Source organism: Muntiacus reevesi, chromosome 13 (assembly GCF_963930625.1).
Source record: "Muntiacus reevesi chromosome 13, mMunRee1.1, whole genome shotgun sequence".
In the NCBI taxonomy this organism is placed as follows: domain Eukaryota; kingdom Metazoa; phylum Chordata; class Mammalia; order Artiodactyla; family Cervidae; genus Muntiacus; species Muntiacus reevesi.
The window spans coordinates 54018035-54031447 of NC_089261.1; the positions used below are offsets into that span (position 1 = coordinate 54018035).

General features: G+C 43.5%; 1 protein-coding gene across 1 annotated transcript in view; it reads right to left on the reverse strand.

The window, feature by feature from the left end:
* Window positions 1-1604: 1604 nt before the first annotated feature.
* RNF150 (ring finger protein 150) overlaps window positions 1605-13413 on the reverse strand; it is a 262831-nt gene continuing 251022 nt past the window's right edge. The window contains exon 7 of the mRNA XM_065903883.1: window positions 1605-10468. Within this exon, the coding sequence (XP_065759955.1) occupies window positions 10350-10468 (119 nt within the window). The 3' untranslated portion in view covers window positions 1605-10349. The remainder of the gene's footprint in view (window positions 10469-13413) is intronic.

Genomic DNA, 13413 nt, shown 5'->3' on the forward strand with positions numbered 1-13413 from the left:
ATGATGCATATACTGCATGGAGTGGAGTGTCTAGGAAGGCAGCGCCTCTACTGCCTGAATGAATGGTAAATAAGCCACGAGGTCACCCCTGCCTGCTCCCTGACACACAGGTGACTCTGAGGGCCCCCAGGGACCTGGGACATCTGTGCTCCAGCGGAAGTGGGCACCAGGCTGGCGGTGCTGGCTGTGCACGCTAATCTTTTTCTGTTACAGCTGGAGCGGGGACAACGCTCTGAAGTGGGAAACAAAGGTCCAGCAGCTTTCTTCTGGCTCAAAAACCTACGTTCTATGCAAGTGGTCCTGTACAGCACAGTGTTGAAAACTACGACCCTTGACAGAGAGGAACATGATGACTTAGCGAAGACCTGCTTGGAGGTTGTTAATTGCTAATGTGTCACGAACGCTTGTTCCAGCGGAGTCACCCTTGGGACTTGGCTGCTGAAGTTCCTAGCATAGTGAGAATGGGTCCCACCGAGCACATTTCCCCTGCAAGGATCATGGACGACGGAGTCAGGAGGGATGGCTTCCAGATCCTGGGTAATAGCATCCACCCCAGATGGCAGCTTCGTTGGTGATCACAGGTGCCCGGGGAGATCAACGTTGTGAGCGTGGAGGCGTGAACAAAATGGAGAGTGCCTCCCAATGTGCCACAGGCCCAGTTACCAACAATCGCCTTCAAATGTCCTCTGATCTAGGAATGAAGCATGGATTGGCCCCTTATGCTTTCCAGCCATTCACTCAGCAGTGGTCACTCGGGCAGGAAGCAGCTCTGGGGGGCCAGGGCATCCAACATGGCTTGGCTTTTGCCAGCAGAGAGTGTGGTGTTCACAGCCTTTGGAGGTGGGCCAGGCCAGGTAGAAGGCTTTGGTCATTAGCTGAACCACACCAGGCATGTATGACTTGCCTGCCGCGAGGCGACACTTCAGCCTCTTGGATGGGCCGGACCCAGAGGCTCTGAGTCACACCAGGGCCTGCCTGGTGGGTGATAACAGTAAATAGGGTACCTCTCCCCCTTTTCATCTTCCTTTCCTACTTTCCTAGGCTGGCATTTCCCATCTTACTAATCTGAACAAATTACTGTTTAAAATCTGTTAGACGTGTACAAGTAAGTATAAATGAGGACCTGCTGTCCCAGCCCATCTGGTGGGCTCCACAGTGTAACCTTCTTTAGGGTGATCTGCCCATCCATAGCTCAGATCAAGTGTTTGATTCCTACCCAACAACATTTCAAGAGAATTCAGCAGCCATTCTTCGGCTCAGCTACTCGAAATCTATATTGTTTTCAATTTTTGGCATGTGGGACCTTAGTTCTCCAACCAGGGATTGAACCCACACCCTCTACATTGGAAGCACAGAGTCTTAACCATTGAACCTCCAGGAAACTCCCTCAAAATCTTTTTAATTACTTCACTTAGAGGCACAGAGCTAAGAAGAGGTCTACCTGGCATTTGACTTACCCGAGAGAGATAAAGAAGTTATTAAAATCTCTTGTTCTTTGAACACAATCATGACAGTGATAAATATGGATGTTTTCTGACCCGAAGTGCCACCTTGGAATCCCAGATGGGGTTACAGTTAGGGAATGGATGACGCAAACACATGCCTCCAGTTCCATTTTATTAAAAAACAAAACCAAACAAAATTTTGCAATGGAATTTCTTGGAATTCACAATCCTTTTCAAATGTTCATAACTGCATGTTTTTTGAACTTTACAGAAGAACATGGTTGCACTTATTTACACGATAGTCTTCTATATAATAAAAAGAGCCATGTTGTAGGATTGAATGATTCCAATTATTAGCCTTAATATCTCATCATTAGCCCATATGAGACAAACAGCTTCTGCTCTCCAAGCACACAGAGGATAGAATAAAGCAAAATAAAAGTTGTGTCTCCTAATAGAAGACAATTCCCATTAAAGATGGTTTCTTTTAAACTTCTGTGTATTTCAAGAGGGATATAAAGTGCTTTAGAAGGAGTAAGGTAGGTGCCTGAGGTGGGGAAGAAGAAAAAGAGGTTTATACAGAAAAAACAAAATGAAACCCAATAACTACACCATCTGAACTAATTATTTAAATATGCCTGTGACTGGTACAGAAGATAATGTTTGGGTAGAACAGCTACATAATTCACTACTAAAAATTTTTTTTTAACAATTAAGAACAAACCAAAGTCCAAATAAGAAGTTACTCGTGAAAGGCCGTGAGGAGTAACTTTGGTGATTTTGAGTCATATGGCAAAAAAAAAATACAACCAACAAGGAAAAAGTCTCATAATCTGAGTATCGCAAAATTGAGTTAGGGACCATTACACGTGGGATCTTCAGACTGGCCGGAAAGACCTCCAGGTGACGCTGAGTGACCTCTACCAGTGACGTTGTTCGTTTTACAATGAAAGCACATAATCTGTGTTGGCAGAGGGTGGTGGGTGAGTAATAAATTCAATGAATTTTTTTCTTGTTAGTAGGAAGGGATTAGACATTGATTTAAGATGTCATGTCTGAACTATTTCCAAATAGTAAATTCATTCTTTGTAGGAGATTTTCTCCCCCCCCACCCCAAACAGAATAATAATTTCCTACCTAAAGAGGTTAAAATACGTTGGTTTTTCTTTTCTTTTCACATTGCTGAGCTGTCAGTTGCTGGTCTTGATCTGCAGTCCACAGAATCAGCGTCTTGTATATACTACTTGGGAGGCTCTTCCCAGAAACTAGAATAATCATCTTTCCAGCTTGTGAACATTTAAAAGAACAACACCCATTATTTTTTCAAGAAACGAATGGAATGTAACTTTTCACAAGTACAAAATTACTTCAAGTTTTCTAAATATAAGGGACATCTCACTATAAAAATAACAACCCCTCCCTCCCCTCCCCCACCTCGACATCTCTTTCTAATTATAAAAGGGTACAACCATTTCAGATTACTAATGTGAAAGCAGGAAGTAAATATATTATGTACACGTACAAAACACATCAGTATCTCACACCATTTACATTCATATGAAAGAAATCTGTTTATTGATCTTCCTTTGCAATTTGACAAGAAAAAAGTTGAGATAACGTTACAAAACAATTAGGCCCTTGTCTTAGAACTCTGTACAAACATTCCAGCCAGGGGCATCTCCTTTGCAAACAGAGCAAACAATATCCTTTCAACATTTTGTGGAAGATGGGGGCTGCTGACAGAGAGATGTTCCATGGGGCCCTCCTCCAATTTTCAGAGTTTGTGACATTCCTCCCTATTTTTGACAAAAGTGGACCAAAATCTCAACTACTGAGGAAACTACAATAAAAGGCAAATCACTACTAGTTGTTGAGGAAATGGTGACTCTCGTCAAATGAGTCGGCTGAAAGGATGATGGTGAGAATTCCAGCAGAGGGCACCCTGCTCCCTTGCAATGACATCCCGTTTAACACTATGTACCATAGACGCCAACACAAACACAGACTGAAAAGTCCTTATGTTACTAGTCCTGCCATTGCTTCATGATCTGTTACCACAGGCAATAGTTTGGTATTTTCTTCAAAAGAGCAGGATATGCTATAATTAACTAGCTCTTATACACGAAAATTCTTTGGCTATTTAAAGTCTTCACATTCTCAAAGAGAACAACATTCTGAGTTCAACAAAGCGCTCAATTTGTCTGAAACTTTTGAGGGAAAAGGAGACTGAGCACTCGACTGTCAAGATGGTGCAGTCCTAAGGCCATGATACCTTTCTTGTTTTTTCTTTTTTAGATTTCTGGATTTCATAAGAGAAATCCAGCCTGCAAGAGAAAACCCCCTAAGATTTCATTCACAGTTTCATTCAACCAAGCGAACCAACTTCACTTTTATTTATGAGCACATTGGGAAAAAGTTAAACTAGCCACTGGAAGAAACATGTGTCCATTTGGATGGTGGACACATGTTTGGATGGTCTTTGGTTTACACAGTACACATGGTCCCCACCTGATTTTCTCTACTTCTCCAATTCCTTCACTTCACTAAGGATGACAAGACCACAGATGTCCTGCCAAGCAACGACTTCAGGTGACTCAGAATGAGGTACCTTCTCCATGGGTTTTTCTCCCTCCCTCTCTTCAGACCTGCAGAGCCTCTGGAGAGATGTATGCTTTTGACTTATCATTATCCTCAACAAATATTTATCCAGTGGCCAGAGACAGATGGCTTGGTGGTAAATGCAAATGTTAACAGTGGCACAAGGATGAGGTCTTTAATCACGGAGATTTCTGGAGAAGCCACTTGATCATGAAGCACTCAAGGCAGGCATCATTTGGAGGACAGTAAAGAGAGATGTAAATGACCTCAGCAGCTCCTTTGCAGAATGAGCAGGTTTTGCAATTAAAGGGCTTGATAATGAAGTGTCTACATCTAGGATCTGGATGCACTGCTTGAGTTTTGGGATGATTAATTTAGTGACACCCAAAGGCTCAAAGAGCACATTGTGGCTACTCATCTGTGGGTCTTTATAAATTACAAAGGGCCTGGAGTCACGAGATGGGGAGGGGAGGGCAGGAAGGTAAGAGGTAAGTGATGAGAAACGCACACCTGCTTCTCAGAATTAATTTATTTTTCAGATAATCCCAACCTTTGCAATCAGGAGTGTTTAACTCACAAGTGTTCAACTCCTTAGGACGAACACAAGGCCCCAGAGAGGTCAGCTGTAAAGCTGGAGGATGCTCAGTGATCCGGGAAGAGCATCCATGTACATTCCCTGCCATCCTCTTTGCTAACTTCCGGTGGGCAAAAGCATCCCTGTGTATGAGCGCTTAGATACTCAGTCGTGTCTGACTCTTTGCGACTGTCTGAGCTATAGCCCAGCAGGGTCCTCTGTCCATGGGATTTTTCAGGCACAAATACTGGAGTGGGGTGCCATTTCCTCCTCCAGGGGATCTTCCCGACCCAGGCATCGAACTGGCATCTCTGGTGTCTCCTGTATTGCAGGAGGATTCTTTACCTGCTGAGTCATCAGGAAGCCATATCCTCACCACCTTTTAATTGCTCTCGTCAAAAGTACTATTCAGCTCCGGCCATGCCAGTAGCACAGAGGGAGTTCTGTGATGCAGGGCACCTCACAAGGAACTGTGTGTCTCTCCCTTTGGGGGAATGGTTTCTTTCTGCCTCTTTTTCAGTCTCGAGGAAGAAGTGGCCTCTCAGATCACTTACAAAGAGCAAGTTCTTGTGCCAAGATGTTAAGAAGCAGGAGTGGACATTGGATACGGTACAGCCCATGTGTTTTTCCAAGAAATCCTAACCCTGGGGGCCTGTGGTGAATTGAGAAGGTCACAGATGCTGGGGGTGGAAGATAACTGATTAGACAGCATTCTGGAATTGTTACCTTGCCATTATTTGCCTCGGAGACTTTTCTGGCAAGGAAGTCTTTTTTTTTTTTTTTTTTTTTTAAGGAAATAGCTAGAGGTGGTCTGTGATAAAATTAGTGACATGAGAAGTGAAAATGAGGCAAACTCCACTACAGAGGAAGTTAATTTGCTTTTATAGTCAACTGGTTTTCCTCATCAGAAGTGCAGAGATAGATTCTGCCACACAATAAAAAGAAGAAAAATGTCAACAACAGGAACGACGGTAATCACAATAATAACACCTCTTCGGATCTACTAAAGTTTTTCTGTCCTGAAAGATGGGAAAAGGATGCGTGTGGGGGTGTGCATACAAAGAAAGAGATAGGCAGTCAGAGAGAGCCAGAGAGAGAGAGACACACCCAGACAAAGAAAGGAAAGAAATCTAAATGAAAGTACTATTAAAAAATGCTACCAGAAATGGCTTCAGAGGCTCTGCCTATTACCACAGAGGGTTGGGTCCTCCCTCCACAGAGGGTGTGACTCTCTCTGTGGTTTTCTCAAAGGGTTTTGCTTTGATGAGGTTTCTTTGTTTTCAGTCCAGGTGATGCATTCAACAGACAACTAAATGCTCTGCAAGAATTTTCATCTCGACCCGATGAACATGATGGTAGTAAGAGTCCCAAGGCAGGCTGTCCATCATCATTTTTGGTTCTGAAAGGATGTCAGCTTCAGGAATGTCAGAGCACTAACTGAACTAGCCACCGGGTACCATGGATTGGGATGACCAAATCCAGACCCAGGAACATGCAGGATGTTTCCATCAGAATGAGGGAAAACAAAACAAACAGAAAAACCTCTCTGACCTGTGACTGATTCATGTCGATGTATGGCAGAGGCTAACATGATATTGTAAAGCAATTATCCCCCAATTAAAAACAGCAACAAAAAAACCCTCTTTGCCTCTATGGTCATGATCACTACTCAGTGATGTAAGAAAAGGTAGATGCCTTTGCTACTTTTCACTTTCTACCTTCTCCAAGCTCTCCATCACTCCCTGCCAGGATGACACAGTTGACATTTTAGGGGTAACCAAAACCTAGAGATGAAATCAAAATACTGACGCTCTATTCATGATCGAAGCTCAGTTCTGCCCAAAGGGACCAGCCACACAGGATGCAGCAATTCCTAGAGGGGACTCTAAATTACTCTGAGGGAATGGGGATGCTCGTTTCCTTGCCCACATCCTTGGAGCCGACAGGGGATGCTTACTTCTGAGTTGAGAGCTGGTTTCTGAGTTGCAGGGCATCATAATTCACCAACTTGAGGCTGGAAAGTCACAAGCTCTTAAGACTTCTCCTGTATTGAGAAGGCCACACAGAGTTTCGTATTTGGAGTCAATATGTACCTTGCCACTTTTCCCTCCAAAATCCATGCATTTTAGCCATAGTGATGGGGCTAGGGGCCACTGGGAATAGGAAAAGACCATCGCAGGGGGACAAGGGGTGGAAGTAAATCTGCATTACTAGAATCTGGAACTATGTTTGGCTCCTGAGTGCTGCACATCAGTCCAAGGGTGGAAGTGAAGGATATAATTTTGTCTCAGCACCAAACCAACATGCTCTGGGTGACTTCTTTAAAAAACAAACAAACAAAAAAACTGGTCAAGGAAGTAACAGCAAATGGTCATGGACATCTGTGGTACGGTTAAACAGGTCCAGCAAAAATTTCAGGAAGGATGGTCTGAATATTTATCCATTACAAGTCAAGTGGGTCTCTGGGCCTCTCATTAGGCGACCAGGGTGGGACCCAGTTCTCTCTAGTGGTAATTAGGTTTTAGCCCCTTTTCTTTGCAAGGGTCAGGGAATCCTGGGAGAATGTTGGAGAAGCTCTAGCCCTGTGCTCTCCGAGGGTGACCATGAGCCATGTGGGGCTGCTGAGGACTGGAGAATTAGCCAGTCCAAACGGACAGCTGAGTGACTGTCAAACGCATGCTGCCTTTGGTAGACTTAGTATGAAAAAGAATGTCAAGTGTCTCATGAATACTTTTTCTACTAATTACCTGTGGAAACGATAATGTTGGAACAAAGAAGTATATTATGGAAATTACTTTTACCTATTTTCTTTTGTTTTTTAAAAATGTGGCCAGTAGAAAATTTACAGTTACACGTGGGACTTCTACTATATTTCTATTGAAGAGTGCTGGTCTCGGCCCTGCAGAAAAATGCACATCAGGTCTGCAGATGCTTCAAGAGGGTTCCCACGCCCTTTGATACTTTCTATGAGCCACAGGGGGCCCAGGTCAGGGTTTATTCTTTGGGGGGACGTGCTGTGTGAGAATGATTCTTCCCTTTTTTTTTTTTTTTGAATGCTTCCATGCCAGTTAATTACTTTTTTTTTGGTCTTAAAATTACCCAAGTCATGGGAAAATTCTTCAGAAACACATCTTTGGTAAAGGAGAACCTTCTAGACTCGGGGAGCTTGCAGCAGAACCTTCCTAGGGTCAGGTCCACACACTCAGCTCTACCACCTGGGCCCATCATCACCTAGGCAGCATCTTTTAGGGGCTGCTGGGCTATGGCACACATAAGCAACCAATTCCTGAGCTACCTGGTCACTGGCAGGAAGAGAGAACACCCACCAATCCTAAAGGCATTTTCTCTCTGGGCATGGTATCCAATTTATATTCCTTGGCTGTTGAATTGTCCTCCTCATTCCCCTTAACTTAACACCAAACTTTGTTTTGGACAAAGCTGACTGAAGGAGGGGTAGGTGGTACAGGTTTTTGCTGACTTAGAAAAAGAAATACCTCGAGATGAAGAATTCCACACTGAGAACTAGGATTTGAAGGTATCCAGAGACTGCAAACTCTGTGACCAAGTGTGGCTTTTAAAGCCAGGCAAAACAAAGCAACTCCTCCTTGGATTTAGAACTTCCATTATTTAGACAGTCCGTTTCAGCCACACAGGCTGTTATATGTTACATGTCAAGTAACTCTGCCTGCCCAAAGTGGAAAGTCTGCTATTTGTCATCACTCACTGCTAAAAATGGGTCCCCCTGGCAAAATGCTCATTAGTGGTCCTAAGACCGGAAGGAGCCTCAGGCATCATCTTGTTAAGCACCTTCTCCCTACGGACGCTGAAGCTGAGGCCCAGCAAGCACGCGGCTCATCGCCGCCTCCCGACTCTGGATTGAGCACTGCCTTTACTCCTCCTTGCCTTGAAGACCCTGGATTTCACGACAGGAAGTGTCGAACTCCTACCGAGATGTGACATTTCTGAAGGTGGTGACCATTTTCTCTGCCCTTGCTGCCTACTTAGAAAGCATCAAATAGGAAATCGTTAAAGGTAGAGAAAAAAGCCTTCAGGTGTCTCCCTTGACATCTACACTGTGTTCCAGCAGGCAGCACGGTCTTACAGCAGAACCAAACTCCGTTTTTGCATGAGGATGATTGTGGCAAGGCAGAAGGGCCTCATCACATACGTAAATAACTCGGTGAGAGCATTCCTTCCCAGGTAACCCATGCCCAGCAGCATGGCATTTCACAGATGTCGAGTGATCCATCTAATGGTCCAGAGAAACAATTTACACTGCCTTAGTCATCCGTGCATCTGGAGAATCTCAAATGTATTACAAAATTGCCCACTGAAAAAATAGCACATCTCTGTCATAGTTACAAAAAAAGAATAAACCACATAAAGAGTTTAAAAACACCAGGTGGATTTTCAGAATTCATTTTGATACCTCTTTTCCTCTCCCTCTGACTTTGTCTCTCAGTCAGGAGAAACTTGATTTCAACAATTCCCAAGCTGTACTTTTTAGATCCAGTGTTCTATTACACCCCACCTCCCACCTCCCACTTGGCATCTAGACGCACTCAGGGGAGCCCTGGGAAGCAGTTTCCTAAGGACTCACCTAAATCCTTTCTTTGAGGTCTGGTGAGGTTGAACAGAAGTGTACTGGAATTAAGGTAAGACCTGGATGCACTCGCAGCCCCCACTGTGTTGGATCCAAAGATGCTTGGATCTTTTCTAAAGCTTCCATCTCCTGCAGGACCCACTCGTGGAGGTAACAGGAGATTGTCGTAGCCTTGGGGAAACCAATGCAACAGACATTTAACTTTCAGGAAGAGTATGTGGTATCTGGTTTGAAAATTAGGCTTGTTGTCCCAGCAACAGACAAGCCCTACAGCCACAGAGAATGGCGCTAATGCCCGAGAGGGAAATTGTGATTTCAGAATTTCAGTCAAGGCTCTTAAGACCCAGAGCGATTGACGTGCCTCCCTAGAGCTTCCTTCTCGAGTCACGTGGGTCCTTAACAGAGCTGGGCAAGTGGAAGCCAGGCTGTGTAGCTGAAACACATGAGCAGTGGCCTCTGCAGACTCAGAGCTCGGTGTTGGGGTCTCTGGCAGCTGGGAGTTTTAAGACCCACTTAAAAGAATTTAGATTCTAAACGAAAGCTGGCCTTAGACTGTTTCAAGGTGCCGAGGCACTTCCCAAAGCCATGCACACTTCATGCTGAGAGGTCAAGGCCATTAATCTCAGAGATGGAATACAAACTGGTCAGAGCAGGAACTGATGCTTCTAAACAGAACTCGGTACAAAAGCTGGAGTGAATCAAAGGAAACACAGAGGAGTGAACATAAAGTAAACTATACATAGTCCTTAAAAAAGAAACTGCCAAAGAGATCAACCACATTCCCCAAATAGGAAAATAAGACCCCAGGAAAAACTGAAATGAAACTGAGAAGCCCTAAGAGTGTCCTTTCAGTCTGTTTCAGGAACTTCTGAAGTGTGTGTCTATAAGGACATGGGAGAGAAAATCAGCTTTCAGCTTCGCAGGTGCCAAGGCCAGGGCCGGCGCCGACGTGGACGAACTGCACCCTGATGAACGGGACTTTGGATATTGCTTGGCAGTACCATTCTTAAGTGGAGCGCGCTGGGGTTGCCAAGGTGTTCTGGAGACGTGAGTGCCGGGTCCAATCCTGGTGCACTCCTCCCTTCTTTCCCCTCGCGTCCTACCATCCCTTTTTTCTCTATTTGCCGTTTCAAGACTTCACCTCTTCGCAGTCTTGGTCGGTGGAAAGTTCCACATCAGATAGTCCAACCTCCATGGCCATGATCAGGGAGATATCAGAATCACTGCTTATAGCCGGCTCTTGCTCACCTGAGGGGGAAACAAAGTTCATGGTGAACACCAAGTTATGTCTTCAGAGGCTTAATACGACTGCCTTTAATAACAGCTCACTGATGCCAAAGTCTTGGTGGTACAGTGGCTAGCATAGCTGCCTTCCATTTCACTGAAGCCCAAGAGAAGGTATCAGGAAAACCGGCTAGTTTGTGAAAAACAAATACGTAAGAAAAAAGTCTAGCTATCTTCTCATGCTAAGTGCGTGTGTGGCGAGTCACATCAATTTGTGATCCCACAGACTGTAGCCCACGAGGCTCCTCTGTCCACGGGATTCTCCAGGCAAGAATACTGGTGTGGGTTGCCATGCCCTCCTCCAGGGGATCTTCCCGACCCGGGGATCAAACCCACATCTCTTATGTCTCCTCCAGGAGCAGGTGGGTTCTTTCCTGCCAGTGCCAGCTGGGAAGCCCTTCTCACACTATGAAAAGATGCATCTTATAAGTATGTGTCTAAGGAGGAAAAAATACACCAAATATCTTTAAGTAGGGCAAGAAATTCTATATGGAAAAGCAGTTGAACAATTCACAGATGAAATGACTGATAAATGTGTATAAAATTTCTAAGAATATTAAAAACATGAACAATAAGAACAAAGGTAAATGTCCCCCTGGGGAACTTCGCTGGTGGTCTAGTGGTGAAGACTCTACACTTCCATTACAGGGAGCACTGGTTTGATCCCTAGTCAGGGAACTAAGGTCCTGCACCTGCATGGGGCCAGGAAAAAAGTATTATGTCATGCTGGGAATATCTGTAAAAAATTCACTGAGGGTTGTCTTCTTAACATACAGAGAACTATTAGATAAATAAGGAAAACTAAGAGTCCAACAGAAGAAATGGGTAAAGGTTACTGTTATACAATTCACAAAAGAATGTAATACAATTGGCCAATAGATATCAGGTAAAAGGGTGCTACTCCTTTTTGTTATGAAATCTTCACTCTTTAAAAAAGACTGTATTACAGTTAAGGGTACATTGCAGTAGATATTTTGATCAACTGCATTCAGAACTATGAAATTTTCACCCTGTAATTTCATTTCCACAGTATATTACAGAGAAATAATCAGAGATGCAAAAGTATCCATTTAAGCATTATTTATAGCAGCAAAACATGGCAAGTAACAAAGCCTAACAATAAAAAATATCTCAGTAAACTACGTTGCTTCTAAAAGACAATCTTCTTATTATAATTATTACAGTGATGTTTCCAAAGAGTCTGTATTTACAGAAGAAAATGCTACCAGTAAATGAAAACAGAAGTATTCAAAGCTTTATGTGCAGTGAAGTCAACAGAGAAAGTTAACTGGAAGTAAGAAAGCCAACGGTGTTAATAAGAGTTGTCTCAAATTTGGGGATTTATAATTATTTTCTGTTCTTCAAAAAATTTAGCTTTACTCCTAAACATGCTTCAGTGAACATGTATCATTTATTCACTCAACATATAATCGAGTCCCTACTATATGCTAAGAATTGTGCTAGCTGTAGGGATATAGGGGTAAAAATGAGGCAATTTTAGTCCTCAAGGAGCTTACTGTCTAGTAGGCAGGCAGACCATTGACTTGTCAATTACACCCCAACATGATAAGCTCTTTGTTATAAGATGTACCTGGTGTTATAGGAGGTAAGGGGGCTACGCAACCATTTGCTGAGTCTAAGAAAGCTTTCCACAGGGTGCCATGTCTAAACTGAGTCCTATAGGATAACTTGTATTTCAGCCAGACGAATGAGAAGGATGAATCTTTTAAACACTAGCAGTAGCGTGTACAGACAGTTGGAGTTGACAGATAGCTTTGTGCAGACATCAGACTGTATTTACATATGACTGGGATGCAAAGGTAAGCTAGGGAGTATAAACAGGGGACACTGGGGAACTCAGCTGCCTATCAGAGACAGAAAGTGTCAGTCGCTCACTTGTGTCTGACTCTCTGTGACCCAACGGACTATCGCCCACCAGGCTCCTCTGTCTGTGGGATTCTCCCAGGCAAGAATACTGGAGTGGGTTGCCATTCCCTCTCCAGGGGATCTTCCCGATCCAGGAATTGAACCCCGGTCTCCTGCATTGCAGGCAGATTTTTCACCATCTGAACCACCAGGGAAGCCTATAAGGCAGCTTTAAAACTGTAGGGTATGTTCCATTACCCTACAGAAGAAACATGCAATTAAAAGACCAACAGAATATCTAAGTACTAAAGAATGCAGATGGTCATAATACTTTTGTTCTCATAATCACTGGTATAATTTCTTCATGTTGAGGTACAGTTAAGAAAAAATAAATATGAGTTTCATGAAGGGCAGTGAATTTTCAAATGTTTACAAGGAGACAGAGAACTGACAAAGAGTTATGGTCTTAAGAATCAGTTTTAGAGAAATAAAGTGTCTCACAGGGGTGTAGCCAACCTAAAGACTGAGATTGAAAGTGTTTCCTAGACCCAAAGGTGCATGAGGTTCACATTAATATAGACAGATCACAATACTGTAAAGTAATTAGCCTCCAACTAATAAAAATAAATTAAAAAAAGAAAGGAAAAAAAATATAGACAGATCAATGGGTAGAATAAAACTTTTGAAGCAGATCTTGGATAGAAGCACTTAGCTTTGTCAATGGTGGCATTCAACAAATATTCACCATATTCGCTGGTGGTCCACTGGTTAACAGTCTGCCTTGCAATGCGGGGGACACAGGTTTGATCCCCTGTTGGGGAACTAGGATCCCACATGCCATGGAGCAACTCAGCCTGAGTGCTGCAACTAGAGAGTCCATGGGCTGCAACAGAAGAACCCATGTGCTACAACTAAGACCCGACTCAGCCACATAAATAAGTAAATGTAAAAAAACCACATGTACACAAACATTCAATAAAATTAGTCATGCAGAAAAAGGGTGCAATTGGATCCTTGCCTCACACCATATACATTCGAGGCTG